The sequence below is a fragment of the Ambystoma mexicanum genome, chromosome 6q, assembly GCF_040938575.1.
Source record: "Ambystoma mexicanum isolate Mex_15411 chromosome 6q, UKY_AmexF1_1, whole genome shotgun sequence".
Classification (NCBI taxonomy): Eukaryota; Metazoa; Chordata; class Amphibia; order Caudata; family Ambystomatidae; genus Ambystoma; species Ambystoma mexicanum.
Window position 1 is genome coordinate 1,646,216,081 of NC_090937.1, and position 20,885 is coordinate 1,646,236,965.

General features: G+C 43.4%; 1 protein-coding gene across 1 annotated transcript in view; it reads right to left on the reverse strand.

Annotated features, from left to right (window-relative positions):
- Positions 1–2,641: 2,641 nt before the first annotated feature.
- The window catches only part of LOC138516970 (rho-related BTB domain-containing protein 2-like), a 601,113-nt gene continuing 582,869 nt past the window's right edge, over positions 2,642–20,885 (reverse strand). Inside the window, exon 10 of the mRNA XM_069632455.1 lies at positions 2,642–5,808. Coding sequence (XP_069488556.1) covers positions 5,627–5,808 — 182 coding nt within the window. The 3' untranslated portion in view covers positions 2,642–5,626. The remainder of the gene's footprint in view (positions 5,809–20,885) is intronic.

Consider the following 20,885-nt stretch of genomic DNA (forward strand, 5'->3'; position numbering starts at 1 on the left):
TACTATCTCCGACCAATCAGGTAGAGGGACAGCGGCCCACGCACCGAGTCAACAAACAGCAGAGATTTTGGGATCCTTTTAGAATATGCCCTTTTTATGTTTTCTCTCCTCTCCTTTTTTACAAATACTTTTTAATGGGACTTCTTTACTTGTAAACTTACACGTTTTGATTTTAATATTAAATCGACCTTACTCCCTATTTGTGGGATATCAAATGTTTCACTTTTTGAGATAAACGCCTGCTGAGAAACACAATTCAAAACAAATCGGAAGAAATAAAAGGAAACGGTTTTAGCCTGTACTGATAGTCGCCAATCACAAGAATCTCCACATTCTTAACGGCTGGGATTTTAGGAGCATATACTTCCTTAAACATAAATGAGCCAGAGTGATTCTTTTGAATAAGCATTAAACACACACACACAGATTGCAAAGTGAATTGCGAGGTTGTACCTCAAGCCCCCAGTTCCCTTCTCCAGTCATGTTCCGTCACTATTTTGTAGACGCTCCATGGCGGATTCCAAACCTTTGCTCTTATAGAGGTGAGTAAGGGTTGCAACAGTTCTCCTTCTCATGTGGATGAGCTATGAGTCCACTGCCGGTTCAAGGGCCCCCTGAAACCAGGGGGACATGAAGGGGAAGGAGCTTCCGAAGATCTTGACACTTGTTTGGAATTAGTGGAAATTGGAGTGAGCAAGCCTTCTACATGACATGGTACCTCGAGCAAAGATCCCTGTCATTGTTCATATTTCAGAATAGGAGGGAGCTGGGCCCCCGGGTAAGAGCATCCTATCAAAGGGCTTCAAGGCATTGCAAGCAGAACCCTTGTGCAGATAATGCAGGTGGTGATGGAGACAGTCCAGGTCATAAAGGCTCTCCTTGAGGCACTGCCAACCACCCAGAAGGAGGCATTGCAGCCGGCAGAGAAAACAAAGAGCCCTTGAAGGTGATCTTGAGGGCCCCCTAACAAACCTCAATCGGCTTCTAAATGCTGATCGTCACTATGTCAAGCCGGCCATGGCAACAAATGTTCTCTCGCCATCAATCGCCTTTTTGACATTAAAGGGGGCGATGGCCTTGCCAAATAACCATGTGACGAGTGGGGAAAACTTTGACGGCATAATGGCTAGAATCACAGAGGAATCTCTCGAGGTACCCGAGAGGTTCAGCCCAAATGAGGGATTTGTAAAAGCATCCATAGGTTTGATCTTAATCCTGTTGCAGAGGAGCCATCCCTTTTGCTTGAAAACGTACTCAATACTGAAGGAGTCTTGCTTCACTCCCCTTCCAAGCCTAAATAGCACCTATCTGCAGGACCAACTGGGCCCATCAAGGCACATCTGGGTGACTCTTCTGTCTATGGAGCAAAGATGAACCTCATCTGCCAGGAGTCACGCAGACAGCTTGTCTAACAGACACACTAAAGATTTAAGTAGTGGTGTAATTGTGACAAATGAAGGGGAGAAGAAAAAAAATATACAATAAGCCCCGGCGGTGTCAGTGGTTTTCAGCAAGAACAAAAAAAAGACAGCAGGAAAGAAATCTCAGATGAGCCAAAAGAAAAAAATAGGAAAAGGTATTCCCAAAGTTGAGGCTAAATTGAAAGTGGAGCACTGAGGAACAGACGGCATAGTTGGTGCTGGAGGGGTGGCAAGATTAAAGGCAGAAACTCACATTTCCATTTGCATTCTCAGTCTGTGGTTCATTTTTAAAAGAAATACTTTGTAAACATGGTCTAGACTCCTGCACAAGTACACACCAGCAGTCATGAATGATGTATCCTATGATGGAAAATTAGTCATTACAACAGCAATAAAGGAAATAGAAGAGTAATTGACCACATTATAGACAAGAAAATAACCAATTAGGGGTTGAATCGCAAGTGTTCAGAGTCCATCTACCCACACAGTTGCCGTTTGTACACAAAACAGACAGAAGCTGAATAGAGTTTAGCTCAAGTCACGTTTGATCACGGTACCTCTTTGGTATGTGTTTTATGTTCTGTGAAACATGGCGGCAGGTTGGAGTAGAGCTAAGGAAATCCCGCCTATTCACCCTTTCCTGTCTTTTAGAACTTGTGGTTTCCACGTTTGCCTCTCAAGGCTGTACCTGAATTGGAGACCCAAGGTTTCATAAAGTGAGGACTATCATGAACGAGATCCAATCACTTCTTTCCCCAAGGTGCATCACCTACAGAGATATTTCCTGTGTTAGATGAGTTTTGTGGGACCAATCACAGGTGTCATGGGATGTTAGGGCTTGGTGTCTCAATAAGCGACCACTTCCAAGGGGAGCAGGGAACGTCAGAGAGACGTTCAACATCTACACCAAGAAATCTGGTAAACTCGCAGCAACAAAATACAGACAGAACAGGCATTAATCTAATGAAAAGCCCAATCATAGAAGAAACCCCAATAAAATGGGCCTTATCCATGGTTAACAACGCAAAGGCCAACTGTTTCGTAATTATGTTATAGCTCATGCAAATCCAGAAACCTACGTGGTCAAGGACCGATGTACTGTCACCAAAATAAGGGTGCACTACAAGGCTGTGGAAGAGGACAGAAAGGATAGAGCGTGCTCTTCCAGAGCCTTGTAGTGCACCCTTCTTTTTGGTGACAGTACATCTGTCCTTGACCACGTAGGTTTCTGGATTTGCATGAGCTGTAACATAATTACGAAACAGTTGGTGACTGCCCGATTTCTGTGTTAAAACTAGTTAAGAGTAAGGGCAATACCCTGATAACTCTCCTTTCTGGCCCCTTGTTTTGTCATAATATGGCAAAGGGCCAAACTGTTTAAACGACACATTGAATCACACGAAACGAAGACAAGGAAAACAAGACACTCGAGGGAGATCAATGCGAGGCGGTGAATGACAGCTGTGTAACCCTGTTCCCCTGTCCATTCTTAGGTATTGTAAGAGCAGGGCATGGCCAAACTAGAAATGATCTGAGTGATGCTCACTGTACCCAGAGTCCAAATGACTGCACTAGACCAGAAACCGCTACATGAATTAAGAACAGCATTGGCTCCAAAGGAAGCACGGCCTACTATAGTGGTGCGGTCAAACAGAACATCCTCCCATTGCAGTGCCTTGCACTCAAGCTCATTCAACAGCATGCAGACGTTAAAAACCCAAGCCGCCGAGGCCCATAATCAACGAGACACGTTTAAAGGAGGCCCGGCTACTATGCTGGAGCCGAAAGAAAAGCCAAACAAGCAAGTTAATTTCATCACCTGGAGATGCCCGTCTAGACAACGCAGTTGGCAAGTGTCAGAAGTGCAAGGCAAATCTGCAGAGCCTGCTGAGGTCCATCTATGCAAGCAGGCCCTAAAAGGGCAGGAATGCAAACCCAGCCTCCAGAAGCTAGCGGACAGCCAATGCACGAGCAGTCACAAATATCAAAACTAGAAACAAACCCTATAAGATCCCAACCAACCCTGCAAACCCTGCTGCGACCTCAACACAAGAGAGACCACAAAGACCAAAACTGGAAGCTGAGCTCCAGCAGATCCCTCCCAGTCCAAAGGAGGTCCATGCAAGTGCCTAGAAATGCCAAACCTGCATGCCAAATACCAACAGACCTACCCAAAACTCAAAAAGCCCCATCTCCTCCACCCACGACGTAAGTGCATGCTTTCTGAACAAGGCAAAGCATCTTCTGAACCTAGAAATGGAAAGAGACCAGCCTTTAGACGTGTGGACCGAGGAGAGCTGCATCTTATGAATCCAGAACCGGAAGCAATCCAGAACTGCCAAATCCATTGTGCTTACTGGTTCTGGCCAACACACATGTAGAACCTGTAAAAGGTAGATCCACATACAAATAACATGAAGCTAAGTACCCCATGCACCAATAGCCCAAGCAGGCCTCAAACAGCCTTCGAGGAAGTTTAACTTCCTGTGAATCGAAAATACCACAAAGTTGTACATCTCCTATGCTCCCTCAATTAGGAGCAACCGTCCTATACTATCTCAGCTGAGACCGTTTCAGCTACCGACGTTAGAATTCAGCGTTCAACTGGGCTGCCTGTACTCTATGAATAGAACTTAGAGCCTAAAAATGCATCCCAAATCATTCTTAAATCACAATCCGCATCTCCTTAACACTAAAGAATAGCACCTTTACTTTGCTTGTTTGTTTTAGGAGATGGTAGATGGGGCGGGGGGCAAGAGACAGGTTCCAGTCGCTGTCGGTATCTATTTTACAAGAGCCATTCACATCTTATCTGGATTATAAAATCATGCAGATCCGCTCTCAAAGCACGCACAGCTCAAGCGAGCATGCTCCAGGCTGGTTGGAAAGGCCAGGGCCACGGAGGTGGAGCTGCAAGGGTCCCGCTGCTCCTGGTCAGACAGCATCCTATCAACCTGCGGAAAAGGCACCATGAGGTCAACAAGTTAAGAAAGCGGAGGGGCTCAAGCTAGATTCTGTAAACTTGAAACTGGAGGACATTGTTGTAAACTGCGGATAGGTAAAAAGCTTGGATACTTTAGGATTGCCTTGCTGAAGGCACAGGCAGCGAGCGGCTCAAACAAAAGTCGCAAGCAATCCCTGCACACTCGCAACTCACACACCTGGAATGCATTCTTCCTGCTGCGGGAGCCCCTGCAGTGGTTTGCAATGGTGTTTTGGCATTTCGATAAAATAGAGGACCCTCCCCCCCCTCCTCCTGCAGGGACAGTGGAGAAAGCACTCATGCTACAAGAACGTGTGTGATGTGCATTAGAGTGGAGCTAGCAATCTAGCCCTGTGCATTTCTTGTGCACTGAAACATTTTGCCAAGTGCCGGCTTCCCATTTTCCAGACTCCAAGCTCTCCCAACCTTCATATGCCTCAGTATCTGGGGACGGACCAATTCCTTTGACTTCTTTCAACACTGCTGAGGATCCCCCTTCTTTGAGTGGGGTGCCGAGGACTGGCTGGGAAACCCTGCTACTGTAAATCTGGGCTCCAATTCAGTGGGCAGTGCAGGTGACCCACCTAGGTGGTGTTCACAGTCTTAAGTGCCCAAATCGGTGAGGGAGGACAGCCATTCTGTCCATCCATTTTCACATTGTGCTTACTGTGGATTAGACATAGTGATGCGAGCCATAATGCTATTATCGTGAAGCAAAGGGGCCTGTACAAGCCCATTAGCCAGTTAAACGAGAACATGCTAACTGGAACCTTCCGTGCTGTCCATTTTGAAACACATCTTTGTCTGAGTCTCGGTTGGTTATCTTGGCTTTTGTTTGCATCGTAGTGTATATACCTCGGTTCCGAGACAGATTTATCTGGCTGAACCTTGAGCAGCTCTCCAGTCAGCCAATGATTTTTTTAACATGAACATCACATCACACTTGCGAGAGGAGACTTTGGGTGAGAAGATAGAGTCAGCTTTGTAATTAAACAAGTCAAAACGATGTTGCGTCAAACAGCATCCAAATGTCACCCAGAACACCAGTCCATCCGTAAGACTTCTTCCTGGAGCCAGTCTCTCAGCCAGCTGCTGCCAGGCTTCTCCCGCCACATTTAGGGTGACTGGTCCAGACCAGCGAAGGCACAAGCAATCCTCAACGCAGAAAAAGCCAAAGCTGCGCCAAACACACTGCGGCCACCTCCAATGTCCATGTCTGCACTCAGGACACGTGGGGGGAGGACGACGACGAGGGGCGCCAAAAACACCATTTGCTCTTGCTGTGCTGCTTGTGAAGAAGCTCCTCCTCCCGCTCGCGCTCCTTCTTTGAGCGCAGATAGCGGTCCTCCTCCTTCAGGTACCAAACAGGTGGCCAACGGTACTTCTCAAAGTGAGCCTTGTTTTCTGCAAAGAGAAACAGAGAACACCATCAGTTAGAAAACAGCACTGGGAAGCACAAAATAAACAAGTGCAACTGCTACCACCTTGGGCAAGCTACTGGAGCCATGGCAGAGGAGGGCTTCCTGACTGACCTTATACATAAATTCACATTCTAATCACAATGGCAACAGTCATAACACACCATGTGCCTTGTGCCTGTAGTGTACTGTATATTGGGCATCTGGTGGTACAGTAGTCTTATTAGTGAATGCAAAGTTCCTTACGTCGAAATACGAAAACCCGTAGTCACACCGTTATGCACATTATCCAGTAACTGCACTGTGGTCTAGTTAGTCTGCACACACCAACCCATTCAATTATACACGAAAAAGCAGACCACATGCCTTTAGGGCAACACCTCATCGGCAGCAGTGTGGCATACAATTCTTGCATATCGTTAGCCCAAATCATACTGGTCACCCACATGTCCACAGGTGCTGGTGGTGCCGCTCTGTTCCATTTTAGCATTACGCACTTTTTGACAACCAGGGGACCAATATTCAGAAATCTATGGAGCATTAGAGACATTTTACCAATTACTCCAAATATGTGAGAGTGGACCCCTCCACCTGCACCCAAGAAATTGTGGACAATAGTTTGCATATTTCAGACGAGTATGATCTTAACTCCGGCATGCCCAGTGCATATGAAGTAAAACAGCATTATGATTGCGACATCTGGGGCCTCCGCCTCCGGATATATCTAGTTGGGGGTCAATGCAACTTTTTCAGGATTTTAAAGAAGCTAAATATACATTTCGTATGAAAAGGCACACCTTTAGACAATTTACATACCTCTACTCATTGTGCGTCAGTGAATTGCATGTGCAAGTTATGACCCCCATCTATACCTGGCACTAGACACAATGGGAGGTCAATTATGCTGGACCAGCTCTCGCCGCTCTAAGTATGTTCAACAGGCACACATGAGAGGGTAGCTCCAGCTGAAACTAGGGTCAACGCGCTCTAAAGGCTCCTCCCATGCTTCTATAGTGTAGTATGTAACGGTATCAACAGTAAGACAGATACAAGTGCCCACAGTTCAAGGGTGTTTATTGAACTTCAAAAAGAGTTTGAAAAACATCTGTCTAATCCTAAACCTAAAGATGGGAGCAAGCTACGACCATCAAATAATAACGCAGTTAGTGGTGTCTTGTCAAAATAAAAGGGCCTATACTAATAAACATATTATGCCACTCCTTAATTCCAAGGAAAAATAGTGTGGGAAACAATGTTATGTAAAAGAAAGAAGTGTTCAAGAAATGATGTGTCAGGATATTCAGGTCGTTGGCCTCCCTTCCCCACATTTTCAGCACGGAACAAGGCAAGGCATTCGCGCTTAGCACAGTCTCTGGTTTCTCTAGCACAAGGAAGCAGTTCAAAATTAGCAACAGGGCCTTCGGTGCCCAAGTCTTTTTGCCTTACAAAGTCTCTTCTTTCAGAGGGCCTGATGCGACAAACAATACGTTATTTTCCTCTCAGAATTTCACACACACTCAATTTCTCAGGTGATTCACTATTCACCGCGGATCCCCCTCAGCCAGGCTCAGATCCGTTTCAACACAATGTTAACACAATGCTCAATCAGTCTCCGTCCACCGGGCTCGGACCAATGTTAATTTATTTTAACACAAACTTGCTTTATCCAAAAGCTCTCAGCTGATCTCCCTCGTTCGGGATCGGACCAACTTTATCTACTTTATCGTCAACTTTCTTTACTCTATTAACATAGAAGACTTTCGATTGTGCACAGGATTTTGCTTGACCCCTTGCAGGATCACTACGATTCACAATCCTTTCTCACTCTTTCGCTTTTGCCACCTCTCAGTTGGATACCTTACAGAGACATTCGAATGAGCATGCACGCGGTCCCGGAACGCTCTGTGTAACATATCATATCTTGGTTACAAAGTTCAATCACTCATCTGTTGTCAAATTGTACTCGCATTGGTAATCGCTTGCGTTTCATAGTGTTCGCTTTAGCGCTCACCATACAATGGTGCCGCTTGCAACCTTGACTTCAACCTTCAACACAGACTGGTCTGGTATCTGCCACGCCAACTCACCGGCTGAGTTGATTGACTGGCGCTGCTTTGTTGTGGAAGCCAAGGACAGTACCACAGCAGCAGGTGATTCTCCCTGCCTTGATTATTGATGCGAGAGAGCCCCGGGTAGCTCAGACACACAATGCAGGATTCTTTAGCCTGGTTTCCTTATCGTACGCTTTCTATTCTCGAGTTTTCATGAAATTAGCGGTTCCTTATCGAAAAGGTCAAGGGCATTTCCCTCCTCACAATCCCCTTCTGTTTCGCCGTCTTTCTCCTCGTGTTAAACTGCCATTCTGGAACTGCTGTCTCCTCATGTGCTTTGCCTCGCTCAGAATGTGCTCTCACTTATCCGTCTGGGGACGTATAATGGACGTCAGGTGTGTGTGATGGTCCGTAATTGCCTGACCCAGCCTGACCATTGTATTGTATGTGTCAGGTATACGACTTGGGTGTTAGTCCGTTTTCTCTCATAGCGAGCTGTCCATGAGAAAGTGTTTGTGTTGTGAAAGGGGTGGTAAAGGTATTATAGGGAAGGTGATACTGAATCTGGTGTACCAACTCCCCGAAGACCCCTCACTCAGATGATTCCCCCCTGCATTGGTCCAACTCCCAGGAAGATCTTGCTATGTATCATGCATGAGGGACAGACCAGTTACGCCAGGTCCCAAGAATGCACTTAAGACATTAACAGAAGAGCCTGATACAGAACATTCGGCAGCAGGGAGAGGCACCTCGCACAAGCACATGCTGTAGAGATATTTGATGCAGGAGAAAAGACGCAGAGCAAGGCATCATTGTAAAAACCATATTTAAGCTTCAGCCTGTGTATAGCAGTTATGATAAAAAAAAGTGCAAACGAAATGTGCAATGCTTTGCAGCCACTCAAAACTCATTGACAAAGCCTAAACCAAACATTTTAGGTACCAGAAAATATCCTGCCTCTTTTGTTAAAATTGGAAACTGATGGACCTGAGGAGAAAGAACAGTAGTTTAAAGAAAGATACATATTTAACGCTGCTGCGTTATTGGATTTTGGAAAAATGTCAAATCAAAGGGAACAGGAAAAGGCACATCAAAATCTGCAATTGTGAAAAGCCTGTGCTTTCTACATCATATTTGTATCTGTGGATGCTCAGCATACTTTTGTATTCAATGATTACATAATTGACTAACCGCACTTGACAGAGAAAATTGACTCAAGTACTTTTGATTAGTGCTGAGCGGAGGCTTCTTTCTTTTTAAAACAACAATGGCAGGTAAATTACGGCTGTGGACTAACAATTAAAAATTGCGGAAAAACACCCCATGCCCAAATACTCAGTCTACACATGGATCTCGAGAACGAGCTAGAGGAAACAAGGGGGCGGGGGTAATGCTAAACAACAAGCTACTAGCGCCCCGCGAAGAAAGCAAATCAAAGAAAGTGGGCCAGGTACGATCCCCTCTTACTTTCTTCCCAAATCAATGCCTCCCCCCCGGCGCCCCTGCTCTCCTTATTGCCTTATTGGAATGTGTAGTGCCTGTAAACTTGATGCTTAGAGTGAAAGAATCTTTCAGATCCTTTTTTTTCTGTGAGGGACAGTAACTCCTCGCTTTTAGCTTCCGCTATAGACTACAAGACACTCATGCGTCTGAAATACAAATAGCAAAGGTGGTGGAAGTTTCTGACACTGAACCAACTAGACTTAATATATCTGAAGGCATGGCACCATAGGGCATTGACCATGAATTTAAAGAGGGCATTGATAACATGCAGAGACTTTCGGTCACTCGTAATTTGTGCCCTCTTGAGGAAGTTGTTGCAACACCGAATTCTGCTGCTGATCTCGACAACATAATGAGATGCAAGCCCAACTGCCCGTTTTACAATTTGCCATGAACATTTTATTAAAAATGTGTGGCAAAATATTGCAAGAAGTCACAGATTGCTAATCATAAATCCATCAACGCGGACGATAAGAAGCTGGACGAGCTCATTGCAGCTGTGGTACTGCACACTTCCGCCACTCTGAACCAGAAGAGGGAGGCCTCATTTGATGAGGTAGTCAGTATCGAAGAGGCGGATATAACTCAGGTGGATGATGAATCAGCTGATCCAGACAGTGACAATTCCACAATTTATTTAACACTCAAACAGTGGAGACAAAAAAACCGGCAAATCACCTTCTGCTAGTACGTCATCAAGCACTGGAAATTTCAAATACAGTGCATAAATGAACTGCCTGTGGAAGCAGCACAAAAATACAATACAACAAAGCTAAATAGAAAATGCAAGAAGGTGGCCAAGGCTAATGGTACACTAACTCGCTGGTTTCTCAACGATAGATGCCAACTAGATGAGGATGCTCAGCTTTTTCATAATCCCAGCCATTCGCCGACTGGCATCCCTAAACAGATCAGCATTATTGCAGTTCAACCTGAACTCCCTATAATATCTGACCAACGCAAGCTTCTAACTATTTCACCGGCTTCCAGACAGAACACCGTCTTGGATAAAACTCTTGAGTCAGTTTCTACAGAAATGTCTTTGGTGGTCACAATTAAGACGTGTCTGCAGTCTTTAATGAGAGAAGTCTGCCCTTGCTGTCTGTGATTTTCCTGAGGAGGAGCGAATCGACTAAATCCACAGTCCAGAACGGAGCGTGCCGCGGATCCGTGCTGCAGAGGTGTCTGCATTCTTTGCAGTCCTTGCGGGTCGACTGTACAGCAGTAATTCGGCTCTGCCTATTGTGCTGGACAATCAACGTGATTGTGACCGTGTTCCTCCTCCCCTGGCTCAGCGAACCGTTCTGCTTCCTCTGATACAGTTTGACACAGTTTCCACACAACGCCAACTTCCTTATAAGTTTGCTCAAACTGCTAACGTAAAAAGATCAAGATGAACTTGGAAATGTTTGGTCCTTGCATCCGCGGTCAAGGGAATAAAGTGTTACCGTTATGCTTTCCGCACCCCACCACCCTCCAACAACCATGTTAACGCCTTCCTGTGTCAATAACCAAAAGAGGGACTTAACTTCATGATCACAGAAGAAGGAAGGGGCCAATCCAAGCCCCGGTGAGCGCATTGCAACATCTCTTTCGCTTGAGTGCTCAAACCACACTAGCATCGGTACTGGTATGAGACGGTCAACCACCTCTCTTCTTACTGTGACCAGAGTTTCCAATGAAAGGCCGAACATTCTTTCGGATGCAATTTCAGTCAGTCTACAAGTAGCGTAAGCGGCTCCTAGTGCAATCACCTCCACCACGATTCGGTGCTCTTTCATCTCAGAGACTCTTACAAATCACACTGAGCCGCCGAGTAACAGTTCTCACGATAACAACATCAGAACCAATGAAAGCTGGGAATTGCAATTAAACCCACAACACCACCCAGCCTCTGATTCTTTGTCACCTCGCAGCACTCGCTCACCTTTAAAGAGGTCCTGTAATACGAACGAGAAGGTAAGGAATCATTTTCTGATGACTATGATATTGAAGATGATCTGGTCTTTCTAGGAGAGGTGTTTATCCGACCTGAGTCACCAGAATAATATGCTACATTGGACGTCTCAGAAAAAAGCATATATATGCCTCACCAGTCCATCTTATTACTTTCGTCGAAACTGAACAGGCAAAAACGTTAGAGAACCAACACTCCGAACTTGCCAGCCGAATTGCACAAGACATTGCCAACCTGACTGCAACAATGGCTAGACAAAGAAGTGCTGGCTACAACAGCGAAGATGGTCTGCATGGTGTGCTTGAGTGTTTGACCCCTACAACAATCGGACAATCAGCATCTAAATATTCAAACTTGACTGATCGAAGAGATGGTGTATTGATGCCAGCTGACTCAAACATCACAGACCCACGAAGACTCTGTGGATTCCGGCAAAATGTATCGATTAGCAATGCCTATTCTTCCGGGCCAGATGAAAAGAAAAAGCTAATCTTTAAACGCGTCACATTCAACATCATCTCGGTCTTCATTAGAGTCACCCACCGATTATGTGAACAGGGTGAGGGCAATCCAGAGAGTTCATTCTGAGTCACAAATAAACACCTTTGACTTTTCGCTTCTTCAAAACATGATCTCGGCATCCTTGTCTGTTGGCGTTAACCCATTCATAAATCTGAACGAAACCATACATGCCCAAGTGTCTCTACTTACAGTGGTGCATAATAAAATGCAAAACCTAGAGGTCTTTATGAACTTGGTGCAATCTCGGCTTGAAAAGGAAGCAGAGTTAACAGCCCAGTGGGTAACGAGATTATACGATCTAGGCAGAGGAGAGGATGCTGAGAGGATGACTCTAATGTCAGCTATTCTGGAGATTTTAAAATCGTGTCTGCCTCCGAAGCCAGCGAGCAAAATGCCAATTCCACCTGGTGAGGAAAAGTCGATAAAGAGAACAGTAAACCGTTCTAACCAGAACGCTATACCGGGATCGAATACTCTTTCTAGAGAATAACAGTGAAACCCGCTATAAGAAGACAGCGCCTAAGACACTGACTAATAACCAGGCAATACCTCTCATAGGCTCTAGTACAGCGTCACAGGATACAGAGATGGAACAGTCAAACTCTAGAGTAATTGTAGTCTGATACCTTGTCTTACCAAAACTACAAATTCAAGACCCTTTGCCATTTTCGGCAACCAGGTTCTTTAGAGCAAAGGTTGCTCAGAAGCCCTCATCACCCAAAGAAAGCAAAAAATGCACTTCTAGCGAAGAAATTTAAAACTAACGCATTTCTGAGGACACCAACTCTACTGGACAATCCAATTTTGAAAATGATGGTCTGAATTTACCAACAAAAGACAGAAATAACACAGGTCCAAATATGGTTATCTTAATGAATTTATCCACCTATTCTGTTGTTGAAAAAGTCAAGAAGGAGAATCTCACAAACCTAACATTCGAGGTGCAAGAAGAACATTGTGATTCACCTCTGAATCGTTCAAACAACACAAAGAACCGTACCTCTATCATTTCTAAGCAACAAGCTGATCTTTCAAAGGATAATTCGATGTAGATGAGAGCACCCTTTGCGACTCTCGAGCAAAAAAGAACTGCACCCGAAAACCAATTAGCGATTAGAAAGAATTACCCTCCAAAACAAATTTCCCGTCACGACCAATGCTCAGCGTCCGGATCTAAGATTACACCCAGAAGAGCAAGCTTGCCAATGATACAAGTAAAAGTAGAGAGGATAATTCCAGACCACGATGGCTTGAAAAACGAATAGAAGAAGCATCCTAAAAGTATTTAATTGCTCTCCGAATTTGAGGTACATCAGCACAGACGATACAAAAATCATAGAATTTGTCAATGAGCACAGACTTGATTGGGTTATTCTCCACCTCTATTCACCACTTGTGAAAAGATTATACGCTGCTCCAGAATTGCTTCCTCTGGGATTGAGCTCTCAGAGGATATGCCAGCCCATCTTCGGGTAAGTCTATCTGCTCTCCATACAAACACAGAAAGAGTTGAGCATGTCATGCACTTGAAATGTCAAATTCAGCCCAGCCATACAGTGAACACAGAGTAAAAGAACTCCTACACAAGAAATAATCTCAGAGAAAGTGATGGCCATCCTTAAAATAACCATTCATTGTGTAAATGAGATTGAAAGAAAAGTGAAAACTATCTCCAATTCGACCAGTGCAAAAGCCCAATTAGCAGACTGGTCTTGGAAGGTTCGCTAGCTCAATAATCCAATCAAAAACAACAAGCTGTGCAATCCTGAACCACTGTTTGCATCGGATCCTGGAACAGTAGAGAGGCTTTATGCACATATTTAATGACGATTCCTGGGATCCCAGTACATCTACAAGAGACGTGGCTGACTTCTAAGCCTTTTTACGATGGCTTTGCCTTTTGCATGAACCCAGCGATTAACCGGATCGTCGGTAAGACCTTCTTCCGGACTTCTCACTTTGGTGAAACGGGGGTGTAACTTCTCGTTGGTTGAAGCGAGAAATTCAAAACTGCTATATCTGAATGCTGATTCTACATTGGTGACAGGAACCCCTGGCGTCCTCGACCACTCTTATCTTATTCAATCACTATTGGAACTCTGTGGGCATCATTGATGCATTGTTTGTAAGATCTATTGTGGCATTGATAGACAAGATGAATTAAGTGATCCCCATATACTATTATGTGGAGACCTAAATATAGGCTGCATGGACAAGTGTGGTCTAATCCTTCCATTAGCCACTTTGTCCGAAAAAGCGGCCCTACTGACCTCTGAAATGAATGAGCGTAACATGTTGATGGCCCGACGCGCTGAAATATTCCTGGCGGTGTGACTTGGTGTTGTGAGTCCTCGACGGCCCGCTTAGATTAGATTATTACTTCTCGTCCCAGGATTTACTGGAATGGCTGAACACATCATGTATTATTCCAATGACACATAGTGAGCATTATTTTCTGAAGTTGACTCTAAATGATCTTGGATTAGATAATCATAAAGTGAGTCTTGATAATTTTGCGATAAATCAGGGAGGAAATAGTCTAAAAATTGTACCAAAAGAAGTTAAAAAGATTAACACAAACTTAGCGCCTTCCTGATTGAACATGAGAATAATCTTGATTACTCACAAGTATTCTTAGATTTCCAGATGAAACATAGACCTGGTCACAAAACTGAATTCAAGAGAATTAACTATGCTAACCAACAAGTGAAGGAGATGAAAATAATGTTTAGAGCGGATTTACACAGAATTGATGGAGAGCTGGTGGGGGATAAAGTGTGGACAAGAAAAAAAGGAAACTGTACCGAAATAATCATGAAAGTTCTTGCCAACAAGAATACATGTGAACTGCTTTCTCTGTTGAACACCACCACCACAACACCAATTGCAGTACAGGAAGAAACCTGGACTAAATACTCTGCTGAATTATTTGCTAGCACACCCAAAGAAGCTAAGGCACCAGATCTTAAAACATCTCCCTTCTGGTCAATTCACTTTGTGATCAAGGCGTTAAATCCCTCCTGAGCAGCAGGTCCTGATGGATTGAACAATTACATCATAAACCAAAATCCAGAGGAATGGGGCAATTCTTGCCTTATGCTATTTAATCCAATTATTAATGCCCGAGAGATTCCTAATTCTTGGAAGGCTGAGATTGTGCCAATTTTCAAGAAGGGCGATATGGAAATTCCAAAAAACTACAGACCTATCGTCCTACTGGATTCACTTGGTAAGATCTTTGCCTTGATTCTTTTGAGGAAGCTGAAAATCTGGGCTGCGTCAAAAGACAGGCAGGTTTCACCAAAGGTATAGGAACGTACTTGAATTTATTTTTGCTCAACATCTTAAAATTGAAAGCAATAAAAATGCAACAAAAAGTCTGTCTAGCCTTTATTGACATAGAACAGGGTTCGATAGCATCAACAGAGAAACACTCTGGTGGTGAACTAAGAAAATGTGGCTGTCCTGTTGATCTTTTAGATGCAATAATGGCTCTCTATTCTTCGACTACAATTCAAATTAGACTATGTCGAGAAGGTTCAACGACTCAATCCATTAAGACAAGCAGGTGTAAAACACAGCTGCCATTTGGCAGCCTCTCTTTTCATCCTATACATGTCTGACCTGGTGACAACTCAGAATTGTGCTAGAGTCTTTCTTCCAAAAATATATGACCAGGTCATTCCAATGGTGTTATAAGCGGATGACCTGGTCATAAGGGATCTGACTCCAACTGGTCTGCAGAGGCGATTACTCCAGTTAGATCTTTAAATAAAAGAGAACATTCTGAGAATAAACAGTAACAAATCAAAAATAATGATCCTATCTAATACACGCAGGAATAAAAAACCTGACTTCCCCAGGTCCATTGACAATGAAATTTTAGGAAAAGTGGACTCAATCGTATATCTGGGAGTCCACTTTAATTGCATCTCAATGGAGAAAACCTGGACAGATGGCATCAGATTGTAATGTGCCCGCCTAGCTAATCAAGCCACAATAATTCTCCGAAAATGTGGAAAATGTACATTGCCACGATTGGTTTCTATAAACAAAATGTTGCTCCAATTCAGATTTACAGAGATCTGATCGAAGGTCAGTTCTGGAAAAAAGTTCTGCGCCTCCCGAGAGCTCTCCCAGTATCCCAAATAAGATATGAATTGGGGGTAAATTGAGACAAGGGTGTAACTGTGCGTGGCGCGCTCAACTTTCTTAAATCTCTTCCGAATGCGGCACAAACTATGCTTGAGGTTCCCCCTGGTGCCTCAAAAGGTAAAGTATAAAGTGGTTGTGTTGTATAGTTCAGTCGCGCAAATCAGATTAGCCGGTCCTAGTATCCAACACTCTACAGGTAGGATTCCAATATTATAACAAATCACAAATTCATGGATGAGAAATGTCCAATATGTGAGAAGTGATCTTTAATTCAAGTACAGCCGACACGTGTTTCAACCATCAGGTCGTTCTCAAGCCCAAAGTGATGTTGGGGGTAATCCCTGGATAGTTAATCTCGAAGGCTTCATTGATGGAAATACTATGTTAGCGGTTCTTAAGACTGTTGTCAACATGCAGTGTAACCTGGGATAAGTGCCCGACTCGAAAATGTACCTTTTCAGCTATTCTGCACTAGGGATTTGACCCTTTTATGATCAACAGGTATTGGGATCTTTTCTAATTGAAAGATCGCTCATCTAAAGAACAGGCTGTCACGACCCTCGCCCAAAACCCCCTCTGGCAAACCCATTGGCCAGGTGGAGTCAGGACTCGGGCCTCTAGAGCCTGGCATCCTCTTCAAAAGCCCTCATTGAATACTAGGACTGACTAATCTGTTTTACGCAACTAAACTATACAACATCACCACTTTAAGATATGAATTGGACCTCCAACCTCTAAAGTCCATGATTAAATGGAGAACTTTGGATCTCTATTGAACATGCATTGATGTAGAGCTTTTACATCCTTTTGAGATACTAAAATACAGGGGCAAAACAAAGGACTGTGTTGTGGATGCATCAAAAGGGGAGTGCCAAGAGTGCCTGTCAATTCTTAACCGAAGTGACGTTGATCATGAATGCTAAAAAGGGAAAACTGTTCTTAAAGAGACAGGACTGGATGACACCCAGGCCAAAAGATCTTCATATAAAGCACCCTTAAATTTAGCCCATGAAAGGAGATCTCTAAACCAACTTCCTAGATATCTAGAAAAAATCCTCAGTCCCAAACAAAAGATGTCTTCACGAGATTAAGATGAAACATTCTGCCTACAATGGGGATAGTCAGCATAAGAGGACTAACCCCTGAAATGACCTCTGTATGTAGATTTTGCAAAAAGAACGAAAAATTTGAAACTTTAAAACATCTGTTGATAGAATGTGGAAGTCTGTTGTCAATGAGACAGCATTATCTGAGTGAGGCGGTTGGTCACCACGGATACCGGAGTATAGATGAATGGTGGAACTTGTTGGTGGTGGGTGGAAATTGTCATCTTAGCGTTAACAAAATTCATGAAAAATGTGTTACGATTGTAATAGATTGTGATTGAGAATTTGCGGCTACCGGATAATGATCGGTGATACAAATGTATGGATATGCAATGAGTGAGTAGAATGATACTGAAATCTCCTTTTTTGGTTTGCAATTCAATGGCGTCATTGTTTTGAGATATGAATGTTTTTTATTATATGATGTTTTTAAGAGGATACACTGAAAATTAATTTATGAAAGGTTTGTAATAAACCAAACATAATAAAATAAAATAAAAATAATTAAGAAACGAACACAGGGAAAAGCAAAACCTAACTCAATATTAATAGATCTGACTGTCTTTCTCTGCCACAGAACATTCTACTGGTAAGGATTTTAGACACTAAGGATTTTTAATTCATTGAACCAATTAGGAACCCTAAACATCAATTTAGTAGGGTGCATTGTGCTACAAGTGAACCTGTGCAAATGATCTTACAAAGATAGATACGCAGACTTGAACTACGAACTTGACGCAATCAAGGAGCCAGAAGTACTTTTGCAAAGCAGTATACAAGACACACTGTTATTGCGTGAAACCATGAAGATTGCTAGTAAAAATGCTGGAAGCAGCAATAGCAACAGCTCTCATCCAGGAAATATATTGAGCATTTTAAATGACCCTCCAGGAACGGTTAAAACCAATGATATTGTTGAAGCAGTGTCTGATCTGATCTGCAATGTTAAATATCTAGCAGATCAAGATCAGCTCTTTATTGGGGGTGATTTCAACCACGTTGCCATTGCGGTTATGAAATCTCAGAAACAGATTTTGTAAATAGCAAGTCTGTTATGAACACACAAGTGAACTCCGAGTGGGGCAACACATGGGCTGACTCATTGTTTGAGTGGGACTGTTATTTGCTTAATGGACGTGTAGTTGGTGATATAGCAGGGGAAAGCACCTGGAGATATGGGGCTAATATCTCCACCTTAGACTATTTGTTTTGTGATTCTCTAGATCTCTCATCTGTTAAGAAGCTTGAGATTAGACACAAGGCACAGAGATCTTGCCATTCTCACCTTATCTACGGGAGCCCCTCCCTGTAAGAAGTCTTGAAATGAGGTTGGCAATCTTGGTATCAATACATCTGGAAATAAATGATGCTGGACAAGCAGCAGTAATAGAGAAGGCTCATGCTTTTACATCAGCAACTCTGAGAACCTTCTGTCCCAAGTGGGTCTTTTGACAGCTGATGGCATTGAGGCTCCGATTCTTGAGTGCACGTCTATTTTTTCTATTTGTGAGGCCAAAAGGTCCCTTAGACATGAATTAGGTAAAATCGTGAAAAAGGCAGATAATATAGCTGCAATGGCCGCATCACGCATTACTAAGAATAAATATCGGAGATAGGTGAAAGAATAACTGTCCTCGGGCAGACATGCCCAGTGGCAGCAACTTATTGCCGTAGCTTAGACTAAGGATACACCCAAGTTGTGGAGGCTTCTGAGTACTTTTAATTCTAACTCGGTTACTCAGGTGGTATGTGGTATTAGAGAACGGCACTGGGTGCGGTATATAAGCACTACTTTTAACGTTACTGATGCACCTGCAGGAGAACTAGCATGTCCTGAGGGTAGGTTCAAAGTTTTCTTTGATCGGACAGAGATGGAATCTGAAATGTTTCCCCTTAAGGAATCTAGAGCTCCCGGCCCAAATGGCCATCCTAATGTCATAGTAAAGAACGCTCCGGATTTCTAGGGGGGAGCTATTATACACGTTCCTTACAAAAGTAAGTGAGGGAGGACAAACACCAGTCTCTTGGCGCCAATCTATATTGGTAACAATATATAAGAAGGGCTCTAGAACATGCCCTGAGAATGTCAGGCTTTTAGCCATACTTGATGCATCCAGAAAAAATGTTGCCTCCTTATTGCTGGATAGACTTGCCAAATAGGCAAACCCAATTAATCTTCCGAGTACGTTTCAAATGGGTTTCAGGGCTGGCTCGGGCACATTTCAATGCCCATGGCTGCTTGACTCCTGATATAATAATAATAAATATGATTGGATGGAAACAGCATTGGGATGACAGCATACATAAGATGAGGACGGTGACCCGTATGTTGGAGCAACGGGACTGGTGCTCTAATTAGACTCATTTGACTACGCTGAAGGGCTATCATCCATGCACATTTCATTCCCAAATATAAAACACCACAGTGTTATTTAAATCTTTGTCCATTGCCAGAACTACGTAGGGTTTCAGTAATGGCAGCCATTGTCCAGGAACTAGGAATTCCTGAAGAGGGGAGGATCGGCTGCTCTTGCGGTTTGGATGGAAAGATGGAAACTGCTCAACATGTACTGACCGAGTGCTGGGGGCATGGTCCACTTTATATGAAGTTCATAGGACCATATGTGTAAGAGTATAATAACTTCAAAAGTGATTCGTTCTGGATGTACAGCCTGAACTCTCAGCACAAGTCTATGCACATCACACTTTATAATATATAGAAAGGAATATTAGTTGCAGGAAAATTAACTAGATAGCACTTATCTGCTTATGCTGCTTAACTGATAAACAGAGAACATCAATTACTCTAAGCAAATGTCTGTGTAAGATCGATGGTGCTAATTAGATCTACTCTTGCATGAATAAATCTATTGTGACATACTGTAACGAATGATGCTGATATGAACATGACATGATGAAATTAGGTATGGTAACCGCTAGGTAGATGTAAACATGTGTATTTAACATAAATGTGTGTGTATAACCTGTATTTATCTACTTTTTGCAATGTATTTATACTAATGTATTTATTTTTCTATTGTATTTTTATCTATAACTGTATTTTGATATTACGATAAAGCTCTTTGAGCTATAAACATAATAAACATTAGAATTTTGTTTTTAAAAGAAAGGTTTTTTGCACTAAATATTTTCTTGGCACAAGTTATCCATGCACATTAAAAGAGAAATTTTACCTCTTCAGATCAGGCAGGGATAATAGTTTCTTTCTCTTGCCTTATGCATTCTACTAGTCCAAGCATGTCCATGGAGCTAACTGTGTGGGTACTAGTCCAAGCATGTCCATGGAGTTAACTGTGTGGGTACTGGCCCAAGCATGTCCATGGAGCTAACTGTGTGGGTACTAGCCCAAGCATGTCCCAGGAGCTAACTGTGTGGGTAATATTTCAAGCATGTCCCAGGAGCTAACTGTGTGGGTACTAGTCCAAGCATGTCCATGGAGATAACTGTGTGGGTATTAGTCCAAGCATGTCCATGGAGATAACTGTGTGGGTACTAGTCCAAGCATGTCCATGGAGCTAACTGTCTGGGTACTAGTGCAAGCATGTCCATGGAGCTAACTGTGTGAGTACTATTTCAAGCATGTCCCAGGAGCTAACTGTGTGGGTACTAATGCAAGCCTGTCCATGGAGCTAACTGTGTGAGTACTATTTCAAGCATGTCCCAGGAGCTAACTGTGTGGGTACTAGTCCAAGCCTGTCCATGGAGCTAACTGTGTGGGTACTAGTGCAAGCATGTCCATGGAGCGAAC